Source organism: Dendrobates tinctorius, unplaced genomic scaffold, assembly GCF_039654945.1.
Source record: "Dendrobates tinctorius isolate UK_male_01 unplaced genomic scaffold, ASM3965494v1 ptg000011l, whole genome shotgun sequence".
In the NCBI taxonomy this organism is placed as follows: domain Eukaryota; kingdom Metazoa; phylum Chordata; class Amphibia; order Anura; family Dendrobatidae; genus Dendrobates; species Dendrobates tinctorius.
Window position 1 is genome coordinate 32312127 of NW_027361679.1, and position 16978 is coordinate 32329104.

The following is a 16978-nucleotide window of genomic DNA, read 5'->3' on the forward strand; positions in this document are numbered from 1 at the left end:
CTAAAAACTTTGCACTTTTTGCTTTTTAATTTACTTAGTTACAGCAGGGTTTTTGCTCACTTTTTCTTTTGTAAAAAAACACATTACCTCTTGCAAAAGTGAAAATTTGGGGCTAAAGCAACATTTAAGTGAAAAAAAATGAAAATTTTCAATATGACAACCCAATGATATCAAATTCTGTGTAATACCTGTAAGTTCAAAACATTCGCTATACCCCTGGAGACCATCCTCGCGGGGTGTAGTTTCCAAAATGGAGTCACTTGTTTGAGGGTTTTTGCTGTTTTGGCACCTTAGGGGCCCTGCAAATTCAATATGGTACACACAATCTGTTTCAGCCATATTTGAGTTCCAAAATTGAAATTGTGCTCCTTCCCTTCCGAGACCCTGTGATTTGTCCAAATAGAGTTTTCTAACCACATGTGGGGTATCAGAGCACTCATAAAAAGCTAACAGTTTTGAAGTATTTGAGTGGTGCGTTCTTTATAATTGTATCATTTTTGGGGACATTTTCAATGGCCTCTCAAATTCCATATAAATCTACATAGATACCTGAAGAAACAAGTATTGTACATTTCTTGACAAAATGAGAAATTGCTGCTCAACTTTTAACCCTTCTAACATCCTATCAACATAATATGACGTTTCAAAAATTATGCAAATGTAAAGCAGATACATAGGAAATGTAATTTATTTTGTACAGCATGACTAACGGGTTTAAGGATAGAAAAATTGAAAGTTTGAAAATTGTGAAAATTTTCTAGATTTTTGCAGAAAATCTAATATTTTCACAAATAAATGCAAAATATATTAACCTCAATGTACCATTAGTATAAAGTACAATGTGTCATAAAAAAACATTCTTCAAATCAATGGAATATGTTGAAGGGTTTCAACATAAAATCACACTGGTGAGATTTAGAAAAGGTGTGGCATGGTCATTAAAGTCAAAATTGTCTCTTTCACACGACCATGTCTCCGGTACGTGTGGTGACAGCTTTCACACGTACCGGAGACACTGACACACATAAACCCATTCATGTGAATGGGTCTGTGCACATCAGTGTGTTTCCACGGACAGTGTGTCTGTGGGCAAAACACGCTGACATGTCCATTTTTTCCGTCAGCACGGGCTGCAAAACATCCCAAACACATGCGCACAGAGAACACTCATGGATGTCATCCATGTGACACGCACCGGCACCTGAGAAGCAGCGCTACAGTAAGTGCTGTTCCCCGGCGCTGGGTGCTGAAGATGGCTCTCATCATTCTCCATTCTCTTGGTGATCTGCTGTGAAGACACTGAGCTTGAACTGCGGTGACCTCATGATTGGTGCTGAGGTCACCACAGTTCAGCCCTGCTGGGAACGCAGCCTCAGTGACCAGCAGTAACCACGATGATGTCACCGCTGGTCACCTATACTGCGCATGCAGCAGCTCATTCACCAGTGGTTTTCAGCCTGGATGGTCGCATCTTGGCACCATCCAGGTTGAAAACTATTAAGAGGTAAGTAATAGTGCTGTTTTTTATTTTTGTTTTATTACAGGAGAACGAGGGCTTTGGTGGAATTAGGTGTTAGGTGAGTATAACTGTGCTTATTATTTTTAAATAAAAATGGAAAACTGTGTTTTGTTTTATTTCTAATAAAATACTTTTGGCTGTGTCTTTATTTACAATACAACTAAAGGATTAGTAATGGAGAGGTGTCTTATAGACACCTCTCCATTACTAAGCTGTGGGCTTGATGTCACCAGACAATACAAAGGTGACATCAACCCCACAAATATGAACCCCACTTGCCACCGCTACAGGGCAAGTGGGAAGAGCTGGGCAATGGGCTAGAATTGGCGCATCTAGCAGACGTGCCTTTTCTGGGCATCTGCGGGCTGCTATTTTTAGGCTAGGGGGGTATATATCAATGGCCCCTTTCCAGCCTGAGAATATGAGCCCCCAGCTATCTGCTTTAGCAAGGCAGGTTGTAAAAAATGGGGGGATCCCACGCCGTTTTTTAAAAATATTTAAATAAATAATTTTAAAAAAGCGTGGGGACCCCTTTATTCATGATAGCCTTGCTGAAACTGACAGGTGAGGGTTGCAGCCCCCAGCTGTCAGTTTTGCCTGGCTGGTTATAGAAAATACAGGGGAACCCACGCCGGGTTCTTCATTTATTTCTTTATTTATTTATAGCGCAAATGGCAGCTGATGAATACTCCCATCAGCCGCTCCTGATGTCAGTTATTAGTGGCAGCAAGCATAGGTTGATGGGAGTAATAGTCCAATCAGCCACCGCCTGCTGTCATTGTGATCACTTGAATACAATTCTCATCATTCTCTCCTGCTCGTGCTGATTGCCACCAGAGGAGGGGAGAATGATGAGAGCGGTCTTCAGTACCCCGTGCCGGGGAACAACACTTACTGTAGCGCCTCTTCCCTGGCACCCATCTGTGTGTTACTGTACACAGGCAGCACATGGTTGCCACGTGTGTGCCGCAAATATTACACACACGGACACTGTCATCTCCGGTACCATTTTTTCCTGCAATGAAAGTGCAGGTTCTGTGGGGCAATAAAATTGCAGTTCTGTTTTATTTCTGAGACTTGTGCCATCCAAAGAGCTTAGGGTTTAATTTTTATTTCAGTTTGTGACGTCTCCCTGCTGATTAACCCTGGGCAGGGTTGCTTTTATTTAAAGGGAAGGTGAAGCAATTTTTATTTTTGTATTAATATTTATTGATTATATAAGCAATTATTCGAATACAAAATTAAATAATAGATTTATTTATTAATTTTTACTTCAACCACTAGGGGCTTCCATTTGCATATGGGTGTGTCTGTAAGTGTCTGAGCAAGACACACACCTCACCATGCTACCGCATCTTTTGTATTGTGGATACTCCTACTGCCTCTAGCTGTGACCTTGGCATGTCTCCATGGCTGTGCAGGTCACAGCTGTGGGAGAAGATCGCGGCCCTCTTTGTGTAGCCCACAGTGTATGCTGCAGACTGCACATTGCCCCAGTCATCGCCCACACTGCTCAGTGTGTGCGATGATAGGAGCTGCTGGGGAGAGGAGGTGTCTGGGAGCGGAGATCAGGGGTGAGGTCAGTATCGGCGGAGGCGGGGAGAGGTGATCGCAGCTTGTCATCAGTATTACAGTACAGGCTGCAGATCACAGCTCACTGACAACATGTTCAGAGCACAGCAGAAAAATCATCAATCTGCTGTGCTTCGAACAAACTGGCACAGAAGTTGATGCCGCACTGCATGGGGGCGGAGGGAAGGTGAGTGCAAGCATTTATTTTTTTTCCTTAGCATTGCATATATGGGGGATATATACCAAGATGGAGGATATTTACCAGCATGGTGGATATATACCAGAATAGGGAACATATACCAGGATGGGGGACAAATACCGGAAGGGGGAACATATGCCAGGTGGGGCACATATACCAGGATGCCGGACTTATACCAGGATGGCCAACATATACCAGGATGGGGGAACGTTTTCCATTATGGTGGGACATATACCAGTATGAGGGAACATATACCAAGATGGAGGAAAATTTATATCTGGATGGGATGGGGGACATATACCAGGATAACCAATATAGACCAGAATGGGGGGCATACTCCAGGATGGAGGGACATATACAGTACCAGGATGGGTGAACATATACGAGAATGAGGGAACATATACCAGGATGGAGGGACATATTCTGTAATGGGGAACATATACTAGGATGGGGAACATATACCAGGATGGGGGAATATATACCAGGATGTAGGGACATATTCCAAGATGGGGACATATACCAGTATGAGGGACATATACTAGGATGAGAGACAAATACAAGGATGGGGGACATATACCAGGATGGAAGGAAATTTAGCAGGGTGGGGGGCATATACCAGGATGGGGGAACATATATACAAGAATAAGGGAACATATATACCAGGATAGGGCACATACACCAGGATGGAGGGACATTTACCAGGATGGAAAACATATACTACGATGGGGAACATATATAAAAAAGATGGGTACCATGTATACCAGGATGGCGGACATATACCAGGATGGAGTAACATATACCAGGATGGGGGAACATATATACCAATATAGGAGAACATATAGAGTATGTCAATATTTGAGACAAATGCCAAGATGGGGAACATATACTAGGATGGGGGAACATATACCAGGATGAAGGGACATAAACCAGGATGGGGGAAATATACCACGATAGGCAACATATACCAGGATGGAGGGACATATACCAGTATGGGTGCACATATACCAGGGTAGGCGAACATATACCAGGATGGAGTGACATATACCAGGATGGGGGAACATATACCAGCATGGGGAACATATACCAGCATGGAGGGACATCTACTAGGATTGGGGACATATACAAGCATGAGGGAACATATATCAGGATGGGCGAACATATACCAGAATGGAGGGACATCTATCAGGATTGGGGTAACACATACAAGGATGGGGAAACATATACCAGGATGGGCGAACATACAACAGGATGGGGAACATTCCATGATGGGGGAACATATACCAGGGACATGTACCAGGATAGAGGGAGACATACAGTAAGGAGGGACAAGTACCTGGACAGATGGACATATATCAGGATGGAGGGACATATACCAGGATGGGGGACATATACCAGGATGCACTATATGTGGCACATTATACTGCTGGGTACATTATAATGTGGGGCACTATATGGGGCCATTATACTGTGGGGCAATATATGAGGCCATTAAACTGTGGAGCACTATGTGAGGCACATTACAGTATGGTGCACTATATGAAGCCATTACACTGTGGGCCACTACTGAGTGCTGTGCAAACTGTCAGATCAGCGATCTGACACTTTATTGTAATGTCCCACATTGGGACAATATAATAAAGTGAAAAAAAAAAACTAGTTTAAAAATAATTTACAAAAAAAATCCTACATTAAATAAATAATAATAAAAAAATCCCTAATAAATTATTTTTTTTGTGTAAATAAAAAAACAAAAAACAATAAAAATACACATATTTAGTATCGCCACGTCCGTAACGACCCGCCCTATTAAAAAATATCCCACTAGTTAACCCCTTTAGTGAACCCCTTAAAAAAATAAACAAATAAAAAACATTCCAAAAAAAAATGCTTTATCATCATACCGCCGAACAAAAAGTGCATTAACACACAATCAAAAAGACATATATAAATAAACATGGTACCGCTGAAAACGTCATCTTGTCCCACAAAAAACGAGCCACCACAGAGTCATCAGCAAAAAAATAAAAAAGTTATAGCTCGCAGAATAAAGTGATGCAAAAATAATTATTTTTTAATATAAAATTGTTTTTATTGCATAAAAGCGCCAAAACATTAAAAAAAAGACATAAATGAGGTATCGCTGTAATCATACTGACCCGAAAAATAAAACTGCTTTATCAATTTTACCACACCCGGAACGGTGTAAATGCACCCCCCAAAAGAAATTCATGAAATGCTGTTTTTTGTTCATTCTGCGTCCCAAAAATCGGAATAAAAAGCGATCAAAAAAGTCACATGCCCGAAAATGGTACCAATAAAAACGTCAACTCGTCCCGCAAACAGTAAGACCTCACATGACTTGGTGGGTCAAAATATGGAAAAATTATAGCTCTCAAAATGTGGTGATGCAAAACCTATTTTTACAGTAAAAAGCGTCTTTTAGCATATGACAGCTGCCAAACATAAAAACTCACGAAAAATAGTAAATCAAACCCCCCCTTTACCACCCCCTTATTTAGGGAAAAATAATAAAATAAAAAAAAATGTATTTATCTCCATTTTCCTATTAGGGTTAGGGCTAGCGTTAGGGTTAGGGCTGAGATTAGGGTTAGCAGTGTGTTGGGGTTAGGATTGGAGTTAGAATTTGGGGGTTTCCACTGTTTGGGCACATCAGGGGCTCTCAAAACGCAACATGGCGTCTGATCTCAATTCCAGCCAATTATGCATTGAAAAAGTCAAACGGTGCTCCTTCCCTTCCAAGCTCTGCCGTGCGCCCAAACAGTGGTTTACCCCCACATATGGGGTATCAGCCTACTCAGGACAAATTGCACAACAACTTTTGGGGTCCAATTTCTCCTGTTACCATTGAGAAAATAAAAAATTGGGGGCAAAAATATCATTTTTGTGGAAAAAAATTATTTATTTTTATGGCTCTACTTTATAAACTTCTGTGAAGCACTTGGTGGTTAAAAGTGCTAACCACACATCTAGATAAGTTCCTTGGGGGGTCTAGTTTCCAAAATGGGGTCACTTGTGGGGGGTTTCAACAGTTTAGGCACATCAGGGGCTCTCCAAACGCAACATGCACTCGTAGGCCATTCCATCAAAGTCTGCATTCCAAAACGTCACTACTTCCCTTCCAAGCCCCGACGTGTGCCCATACAGTTTTCTCCTACATATGGGGTATCAGCATACTCAGGACAAATTGGACAACATCTTTTGGGGTCCAATTTCTCCTGATACCCTTGGGAAAATAAAAAATTGGGGACTCAAAGATCATGTTTATGGAAAAAATATGATTTTTTTTATTTTCACGCCCGGGTGTTATAAACTTCTGTGAAGCACTTGGGGATGCAAAGTGCTTACTACACATCTAGATAAGTTACTTGGAGGGGTCTAGTTTCCAAAATGGTGTCATTTGTGGGGGGTTTCCACTGTTTAGGCACATCAGGGGCTTTCCAAACGCGACATGGCATCCGATCTCAATTCCAGCCATAAAAGTCAAATGGTGCTGCTTCCCTTCCGAGCTCTGCCATGCCCCCAAATAGTCGTTTACCCCCACATATGGGGTATCAGCGTACTCAGGACAAATTTCACAATAACTTCTGGGGTCCTGTTACCCTTGGGAAAATAAAAATTGGGGATGAAAAGATCATTTTTGTGGAAAAAATATGATTTTTTAATTGTACGGCTGTACGTTATAAACTTCTGTGAAGCCCTTGGGGGTTCAAAGTTCTCACCACATATCTAGATAAGTTCCTTGGGGGGTCTAGTTTACAAAATGGGGTCACTTGTGTGGGGGTTTCCACTGTTTAGGCACATCAGGGGCTCTCCAAACGTGACATGGTGTCTGATCTGAATTCCAGCCAATTTTGCGTTGAAAAAGTCAAACGGTGCTCCTTCCCTTATGAGCTCTGCCATGCGCCGAAACAGTGGTTCCCCCCACATATCAGGTATCAGCGTACTCAGGACAAATTGCACAATAACTTTTGCGGTCCATTTCTCCTGTTACCCTTGCTAAATAAAAAAATTGGATCTGAAGTAATTTTTTGTGAAGAAAAGTTTAATGTTCATTTTTTTTTAAACATTAAAAAAATTCCTGTGAAGCACCTGAAGGGTTAATAAACTTCTTGAATGTAGTTTTGAGCACCTTGAGGGGTGCAGTTTTTAGAATGGTGTCACATTTGGGTATTTTCTATTATATAGACCCCTCAAAGTGACTTCAAATGTGATGTTGTAAAAATGAGAAATCGCTGGTCAACTTTTAACCCTTATAACTTCCTAAAAAAAATTTAAAAAAATTGGTTCCAAAATTGTGCTGATATAAAGTAAACATGTGGGAAATGTCACTTATTAAGCTTTTGGTGTGTGATTTAAGGGCATAAAAATTCAAAGTTGGAAAATTGCGAAATTTTCAAAATTTTCGCCAAATTTCTGTTTTTTTCATAAATAAACAAATAAGTTATATGAATGAAATTTTACCACTAACATGAAGTACAATATGTCACGAGAAAACATTGTCAGAATCACCGGGATCCATGGAAGCGTTTCAGAGTTATTACCTCATAAAGGGACAGTGGTCAGAATTGTAAAAATTGGCCCGGTCATGAAAGTGCAAACCACCCTTGGGGGTAAAGGGGTTAATAGCCTGGGAACCTTTATGGTTATTGGCCCCTTCCCAGAATATTAACATCAGCCCCAGCCGTGGGTTGTCCCTCAGCTGGTTATGTAACTTACGGGGGACCTCACACCATTTTTTAAATTTCTTTACTTCTTTGTTTAAAAAATAAATACAAGTACAAAAAAATAAGCATGCAAGCACCTATCATCTATCATGTTCCTCATTGCTATCTATCATGTTCTTCATCGCTATCTATCTCTATCTTTGAACACCTTTAATACATAAAACTACCGTATATAATTTCTATGCTGTATTTTATCCCACACATGTTACACTGACAGCACATGGACACGGACACACGGATGTCACATACGTACATACAGATGGCACACGGACCACAGATTTCACCAATACAGTTTTTTTCCAGTACAGAAATCACCAGAATGTGCGGGGGCCTTAGACTGTCTTAGGGTGGTTTCACATTAGCGTTTCAGGCTGCAGCGTCGGCCTCCGCCGGTAGCTCCGCCTACGGGTGCATGACGTTGCATGCGTCCTACGTCCCCTATCTTTAGCACTGGGGACGCAGGCTGTGCGAAGGTATGCGTTTGGCAGCGCATGCGTCCTTTTGACGGTGTGCCGAGCGCACCAAATTGCAACAGGTTGCGTTTGGCGCTGGTCGGCGCACCCGTCAAACAGTCAAACATGGCGGAGGTTCCCTGATGTTTTGGGGTTGCTTTGCTGCCTCTGGCACTGGACAGCTTGACCGTGTGCATGGCATTATGAAGTCTGAAGACTACCAACAAATTTTGCAGCATAATGTAGGGCCCAGTGTGAGAAAGCTGGGTCTCTCTCAGAGGTCATGGGTCTTCCAGCAGGATAATGACCCAAAACACACTTCAAAAAGCACTAGAAAATGGTTTGAGGGAAAGCACTGGAGACTTCTAAGGTGGCCAGCAATGAGTCCAGACCTGAATCCCATAGAACACCTGTGGAGAGATCTAAAAATGGCAGTTTGGAGAAGGCACCCTTCTAATATCTGGGACTTGGAGCAGTTTGCCAAAGAAGAATGGTCTAAAATTCCAGCAGAGCATTGTAATAAACTCATTGATGGTTACCGGAAGGGGTTGGTCTCAGTTATTTTGGCTAAAGATTGTGCAACCAAGTATTAGGCTGAGGGTGCCAATACTTTTGTCTGGCCCATTTTTGGAGTTTTGTGTGAAATGATCAATGTTTTGCTTTTTGCTTCATTCTCTTTTGTGCTTTTTCATTTAAGACAAATTAAATGAAGATAATAATACCAAAGAATTTGTGTTTGCAATCATTTTCAGGAAGAAACTGAGTATTATCTGACAGAATTGCAGGGGTGTCAATACTTTTGGCCACAACTGTATGTTATGCAGACAATTTGGGGGCAAGTTTCCATATGAGATCACCATATTTAGAATTAAACGGTGTTCACAAGAGAGGCTACATCTGTATGGCTGGAAGAGGCTGAAATCTGTCTTGGGATAAGGCTGTAGAAAATGCATTGTCCCAACAGGACAAACTTACAATTATTTCTTGGACACTACAAATGGCAGAAAAGCACCAGTTCATTGCCGACTGTAAATATATGGTCAATTAGTGAGCGAAACCTGTCATGTCCAGTCACTGGGAACATAAATCAATAATCAATCTAGATGCAGCTTTATGTGATCCTAGAAAGGTAGAGCGACACATTAATGAGTGGAGAGAGAAATCCCTTATAAATAGTCAGTAGGTCACGTGATATGCCATAGAGGCCTCTTATCTAACACCATTACAGATGACCTTTCAGCAGATTCTCTTATTTATTGCGTTTAGACTCGCAACAAATATATAACGGGCCATTATTTTTCAGAATAGAGAGCAATTATGCAAATAAGTACAGATACAATGCGAACTGCTCAACATGTACTTGTCATATACTAGTGATCAAAGTGAAGTGAACCGACATGGGCTAAAAGGCAAAGATCCAATATATTTTATATAACTAAATCTCAGACTGATGACCCCCAAACACATTAAAGCTGGTGTAAAGGGGTTGTGTGTGCAGAACTAAATTATTTTTTTTTACTTTGAGCCAAAAAAACTAACAGGCAGGTGGAACTACTAGCTGCCACCACCAATCATTTATAAAGGCCGATTGGACACTCGTTACAGGGGTGCGGTTTACAGAGGAAGAGGAGCAGAGCTATTACATTTTATATATTTAATCCAGAAAGCTATGCAGTGCTTATAAAAAATATACAAAGATGATACAAAATGGGAACAAAACAATATGATGTATACAATTACATATAATAAAAAGGAATAACAATAGAAATTTCGGGCCATAGAAAGTAACCACATATGCTGGCGCTTGCGCAATACTGCTTTTCTGCTTTTTCCACAGTTCGGCAAAGCATACTGCACACACGTGAGAGGCCATTTGAATGCGCATGCCCCAAAACTCTATGCAAACGCCGAAATTCCCCGATAGGAATGCATAGAGCAAGCCAGGAGGGGGTGGGTGGAGACAAACAATAAGCAACGCCCATCGGACCAGATCAGGCATATTTACATACAGCGTGGGAGGAAAAAAAAACTATATTTATGGAACATACATGGGGTGTCAAGGGGTATCAAAAGTACTTGTGTAATGCATAGTTGACACTAAATTGAATGATATTTTTACCTGGTAGCCCAAAAAAGTGGTGACAGATTCCCTTTAAAGTCTTAGCTTTCTCTCATTTCCCTTATCTTATTTAGTTTCTCTGTCACTAGGCGTGATATGTTCAATGTGAAGGCCTTCTTCAATGGAGGTTGAAGTGTCAGCTCTTCTCCCTTCTTTGGAGATGTCTTTACGGATTTTAATTTTCTCTATGACAACTTGTAATACTTAGTGACAACAAAAATCTGTGCCATTGGTTGTTCTCCTGTCACAACTCTGTTGTCCGGTGTCCCGGGACCAGTGGCTCCTTTGATGTCCCTAGGGATAGAGGCGTCATAGCTCGCCCTGTTCCCCGGATTACTTGTGATGATGAAGACGCCAAGGTCACGTAACTTGCCTTAGCTCCTGAATCTGCCCTCATTCTGTAGCCTTCCCCCACGCACAGAAGAGGGGAGTAGTAGGGTTCCTTAATACACCAAGCAGGCTAAAATGGTAATATGAACAGGGATATTGAAAATACCAATCAAAGAAATATACTCACACATACAACAGAGGAATGCACCAAGGAGTGGAGGATGGGGTTAAACCAAAGTATGAGAAGAAGAGGAATTATCACACACCCAAAAACTTAGCAACAGACACAGAAAAATCCACCAAACGCCTTCCCAAATAACAACCTTCCAACAACCTCCAGCCATTCAGCAAAAGCTACTCTGACAAGTGAAGTGCTTCTAATCAGTGCAGGAGTAGGAGAAACCTGAAGCTGCGGTCTTCTGGCTCCTCTCTGACATGGTAAACTCATGACACCTCCTCTTCCGATCAGCTCTTTGTTAGGCTCATGCGCATAGCATAAAGGAGCAGGAGCTGCCAGCTATTGCATGCATTATTTTGGCCATAAAGTAGTCTCAACTAGTGCATTTTTCAAATCTGATCTGTACGAAAAATTGCTTGGTCACACAGGTGTTAATGTACTATACCCTTTCAATAAAGTAGATAGAAAGGGTACTGCCATGCGGATGGGTGTGTGGGAGATGGGCGTTACAAGATCATTCAAAGCACTTTTTTTGTTCTAATCTGCCCCTCCCCAACTTATATGCAGAAGCTTTGTCTAGCTAATATCACCAATGTTAAAAAGGTAAGTCATTTGGAAAATGCAGTGCACAACCAGTCAAAACATGAAATAACCAGAGTTTTTAAGTGTTATTGTCATGGTCCTATTTGTGCTCTTTTTGGTCAACACTTCGGACCTAGTGCATGGCTGAGACGGTAGCACAAACTGTGCGCTCTCCCACGCTGCAAGCAGAGTCATCTTTGCCTCGGCAGCACCAGAAGAGTCCAGGGGTTCTGCAGTTGGCTGGATCCAGCGATCCATCCCTCTTCAGAGCATAGCTTGCTAGCTGTATAGCAAAGAGCTTGCAAACATGTGATCCTTGCTTAGGAGAGTTGGCACCTCTGATAAGACTGCAGCGTTGGCCGATTGGACTACCAGCAATAAATCATACTATTCTTCGGAACGGAAGCATTTGCAATTCTAGCCATATAAGATGTAGAGAAAACCCTGTTAATCATTAGCTATCTAAACTGGTTACTTTATATTAAAACTCCAATAAAACATCCAAATGAAGTGGATTTTCAGCCTTAGGAGTTTATTGGTTGAAACAGGCAAACAAATGATATATGGTCTGGGTAACACACATGTGCTTGATGTGCTCTATCAGCAAGTACAGGTTCACATTCTCATCAATCCAGTGCCTAAGAGAAATGGCGTAAAATGACGTTTCTCAGTTACAATGATGTACGATACAAAACAACACAGCAAGTAAAAGAAATAGCAAATTCTACAATGTGCCTTGAATGCCAAATCAGCTGCTGCATCATAAGAAATTGGAGCGTGTCTGGCAAGTGCAAGCATTCCCTATATCACGATGTCCTGGCATTGCTACAGGCAGCCAACATATCGGTGGCGCATACAGAAATAATAGTTTTAGAAAACATGTGAACAGGTGAATTCAGATTGGAACAGTGTCTCAGAAAGGCCCCATAAAATGAACATAATGCCCAGAAATATTAAAACAATGCTGCCGTGCCTATGTTCCATCTTATGTCACTTCTTCTTGTCCTATTCACGCCGTGGCCACCTTCTGTTTTTGTTCCTTTCTTTTCGTCTTCCTAGAGTCATAACATTTTTATTTTTCCATCCTCATACCCACATGAGGACTTATTTTTTGTGGACAAGTGGTACTTTAGAATAACACCATTCATTTTATCATGTGATGCACTGGAAAGCGGGAAAAAAATCCAACCGCGTTGAAATTGCAAGAAAAAGTGCAATTTTACAATTTTTGGGGGCGGGTTTAGCTACCATGTTCACTCTGCGGTAAAACTGACTTGGCAATATGATTCTCCAGGTCAGTAGGAGTACGCAGATACCATACATGTATAGTATAGTTTTGTTTTTTTATGTGGTGAAAAAAATCTGAATTTTGTATAAAAACCCAAGTTTTCTTGTGCTGCCATTTTCTGAGACAGTAACATTTTCATATTTCGGGATCTGGGGCTGGGTGATGGCTTATTTTATGTCACCCTGAGCTGATGTTGTCACCGACACCATTTTGGGGTGGATACAATGTTTTGATTGCCTCTTATTGCATCTTGTTGCAATGTTGCGGCAGCTAAAAAACGTATTTCTGACATTTTGATCTTTTTCTCATTACGCTGTTTAATGTCATATTTTGATAGATCAGACTTTTACAAATGCAGCGACACCAAATGTGTAGTTGTTTTTATAATATATTTTTAAAAGGCAAAAGGGAGGTGATTTTATCTTTTGCCTATTTAAAAAAATATTTTTTTTACTATTTACTGTACTTAGTAGTCCCCGTAGGTGACTTGAAGCTGCAATCGATTGCTTGCACTATACATAGCAGTGCATCCGCTCCTCTCCACCCGCCGCTGCTGTTAGAGGCACATGATGGCTGATTAAATCAGCCATCATGAGTTGGGAAACATGCAGACTCGGCATCAAAGTCAGTTAGCCAGCATATGACGTACCAGTATGTCATATGTCAGTGAGGGGAGAACTGCTACAGGATTCGGAAATATAGAGTGAAAACCAGTGACAGTGGTGCAACCACAAAACGGATGGCAAAACGCTGCCTGTGAAAACCCTAAATGACGCTGTGTTCACCTAACCAAAGACCGGGAGTCTCCCAGTTTTCCTCTCACACTGCCAGCAGCAGCACAGCAGGGCACCTAATATAGAGCACATAGAGGTTGATGGGTATTAATTGATTATAATGGATGACTTAGGGTGGCACCCTCATCAGGCAGCCCATTTATGACCTCATCAGTTGCTAGTAGTCCATTTTATAAGGGAGTGTCCAAAGTATACACCTTCTTCTAGACAATTTCAAATTATTAAAGAGGTCAGCTTTAAGTAATCCATTTTCATTATAAGGTCAAGTATAAGCTAATGATGAAGTTTCCCACAACTCCAATTCACTGACATGTCTATTTAGGAACCTGGTAGCAAGTGTTCTACTTCCCTGCAGTGCCTCCACAGGTAAGAACTAAGCATTACACGGTGTCAATTGAAATCAGTGGTCTGTCTGTGTAATGCATGCTCAGGCTGGCTCCCCCAAAGAACAGAGTTCCTCTCTTTCCCGGCTAATCAGTAGAGATCCTAAATGTAGGTCTCCTGCTATTAACTAAAACCTGATATAATTTCTGATAATACATTTTTTTTAAAACCAGACAACCCATTTTAAGAAAATAATAAAAACATGTTGCTGTTATGTGGATGATCCTTGTGTTCTCTAGCGATCGCTATGTTCTCATGGTATCTCATTAATTTATAACTCTGAATATTCCAAAATACCATTACAGTACAAAACAGGCTTCAGCCCAATCAAAAGGGCACCGCTATAATACCATACGCCACCACCACAGTCTATCTCCGATATCCCTGCTGCCAGCTATTGAGCCCTGGGATTCTTTCTCCAAATGATTCACATTTCTGCAAAAGGGCAGACAGCATAATACTTTGTAATACAATACTTCCAGTGTTTAGTAATGTGCAACAAGTGATTTCATGTAAAACCAGTTTACCAAGTGGTGTGATGAAATGACTGCTATCGTCTATTGAAAGAGAAAATGGCTGGAATTAATTGGAACATGAGATAACAAGAAGATATAATAGTCGTACTTGTATTTGTACTTTATATAGATGATCTATCCTTAGGATAACTCAACAATATCAGATCAGTGGTGGTGTGACACCCGTCACCCCCGCCAATCAGCTGGTCTCAATGGCGGCGGCTGGAATTGATCAGTTGCGGAACGGAACCACACAGCTCCATCAACCGTATAGCTGCCGCAAGGGGTAATGCACATCCACCCCCATGGACACTGTTTCTTCAGTAGACCTTGTTCCATCGCCCTCTTAGTTGGGTAGGATGTAGCATGGCAAGGCAGTATATAGAAGATACTGTTTCGATTCGGCTGGTAGTCACCAAGCCGCAAAGTCAGAATGTTCCTTGGTATCATAAACTCTGACGTTCTGCCCAATATACAAGGTATGTAATACTAGTCAAACAATGTGTATAACGTTCCTACAGGAACGTTAGATTTCAGAGTGCCAGAGAAGAGTAGATGATAAATGATATAACTAAGTACCAAATATCAATTCTGACCACACTTATTTTCATTGTACGCCTAGTTCTGTATGAATGGAGTGGAGGAGACTTGTGTAATGGAACTGATAGAGACGTGGAAGAAGAAATCAGGCAATAGTGATGTGATCGGATAAAACGCCTCTAACACTAAACCTCGTCTGTTATCGGCAGATTACCCCCCCAGTGTATGTCAATCAGTACGAGCATCACATTAACGCTGCGCATTGCTTGATTACTTACTCTCAGCCGACTTTCTGCATAATAAATTAATAACACAAACTGATCTGTAATAATAACCATAAAGATGGACGTGGAGTGTGACACGACGCATTTCTTTGGGTTTCTTACAAAGTGCTTTACAAACGTCTATTCCATACACGAATTGATTACATGCCAGGATCATTTCACGTGTGCAAAACTGCTCTCTCATTAAAAAATATATATATATCTTCATTTCTTAAATAAGGCTATTAGTTACTTGGTTATGGAATCATAATCAATGTGATTTCTATCATCCAGGAGACGGAGCTGTACGATGAATGGCGATTACAGAGGACTCAAATGTAACTTTGGTTTTCGGCCCATGACTTTGTTCATTAACAGCAGGTATACGATGTGACAGGTGATTTCAGCAGGGATGACGATATAAAGGTAATGTGGATCTGTTGCTCTGACCCTGCACAACAATAAGACCATAGAAAATGTTTGTTCTTCTTGAGCGTAGGATCCGTCCTTCATGAGTCATCGTACAGGGGATTGTTGTAGTTTCCTAGCGACCCATAATCTTGGTCTTCTAGTAGTCTTCCATATGAGGAATGCCTACAAAAACAGAACAATCACAAAGTGAGAAAATAATGTTGCTGGATTGGAAATACTTAGCATAATGCAATAAAAATAATATACTGAATTTAAAGCTGAGATCACATTAGTTAATACTAGTTTATTGTAAGGATACATATGTTGAGGTCCAACTCCCGGTACATCCCCTGATCAGCTGATTGATCGGCCTTCTTGGTGCACTAGAAATAGCACTGGTAGTGGCTGTGCCTGGTACTGCAGGTCACGGCAGCTTAGTCCAGTTCTAGGGACTGTGCCCAGTTATGCACCTGAATCCGTATTGAACAAATATAGGGCGCTATGCCTAGTAAAGAGATCAAAATAAATGAAAGGGACACTGCTGATCATCAGGGGTCTGAGAACCAGACACCCACTGGTATGATCCGAGACCATTTAAACCGAAAGATTACTCTTCAGCTGATGAACAAAGAACAAGCATTATAGCAGACTGGTTACAGACTGTCATCCATGGGCTGTATTTATGATTTTTCTTTGATATTTGCTAGTCCTTGATTATTCAAACTGTTTTTAAGAATTCCCAGAAAATTGCTCATTAGTTGCCAAGTATCGGGAAAAATGTATAGCCACCCTGAAGGACTTTAAAGTCAACACAGAGTAAAAGGTGTAATGCTGATTGTAATGATCATCCAACTGTTCAACCATCAAATTACTTATATCAAAAGGGAATCTGTTATTTGTAAACTAATCTGAGAGCAATATGATGTAGAGCGAGAGACCCTGCTTCCAACAATGTGCCACTATCTGGACTGCTTGCTGCAGTTTTATTAAAATCACTGATTTATCAGCAAGAGATCATCACTAGAGGACTAGTAAACCTGCTGCCATGTAGTCCTCCATATTCATAAATTCTGCATAACCACGCCCC

At 41.1% G+C, this 16978-nt stretch overlaps 1 protein-coding gene across 1 annotated transcript in view; it reads right to left on the bottom strand.

Moving 5' to 3' along the window:
* Positions 1 to 12207: 12207 nt before the first annotated feature.
* The window catches only part of PARM1 (prostate androgen-regulated mucin-like protein 1), a 103569-nt gene continuing 98798 nt past the window's right edge, over positions 12208 to 16978 (bottom strand). Inside the window, exon 4 of the mRNA XM_073590642.1 lies at positions 12208 to 16074. Within this exon, the coding sequence (XP_073446743.1) occupies positions 15990 to 16074 (85 nt within the window). The 3' untranslated portion in view covers positions 12208 to 15989. The remainder of the gene's footprint in view (positions 16075 to 16978) is intronic.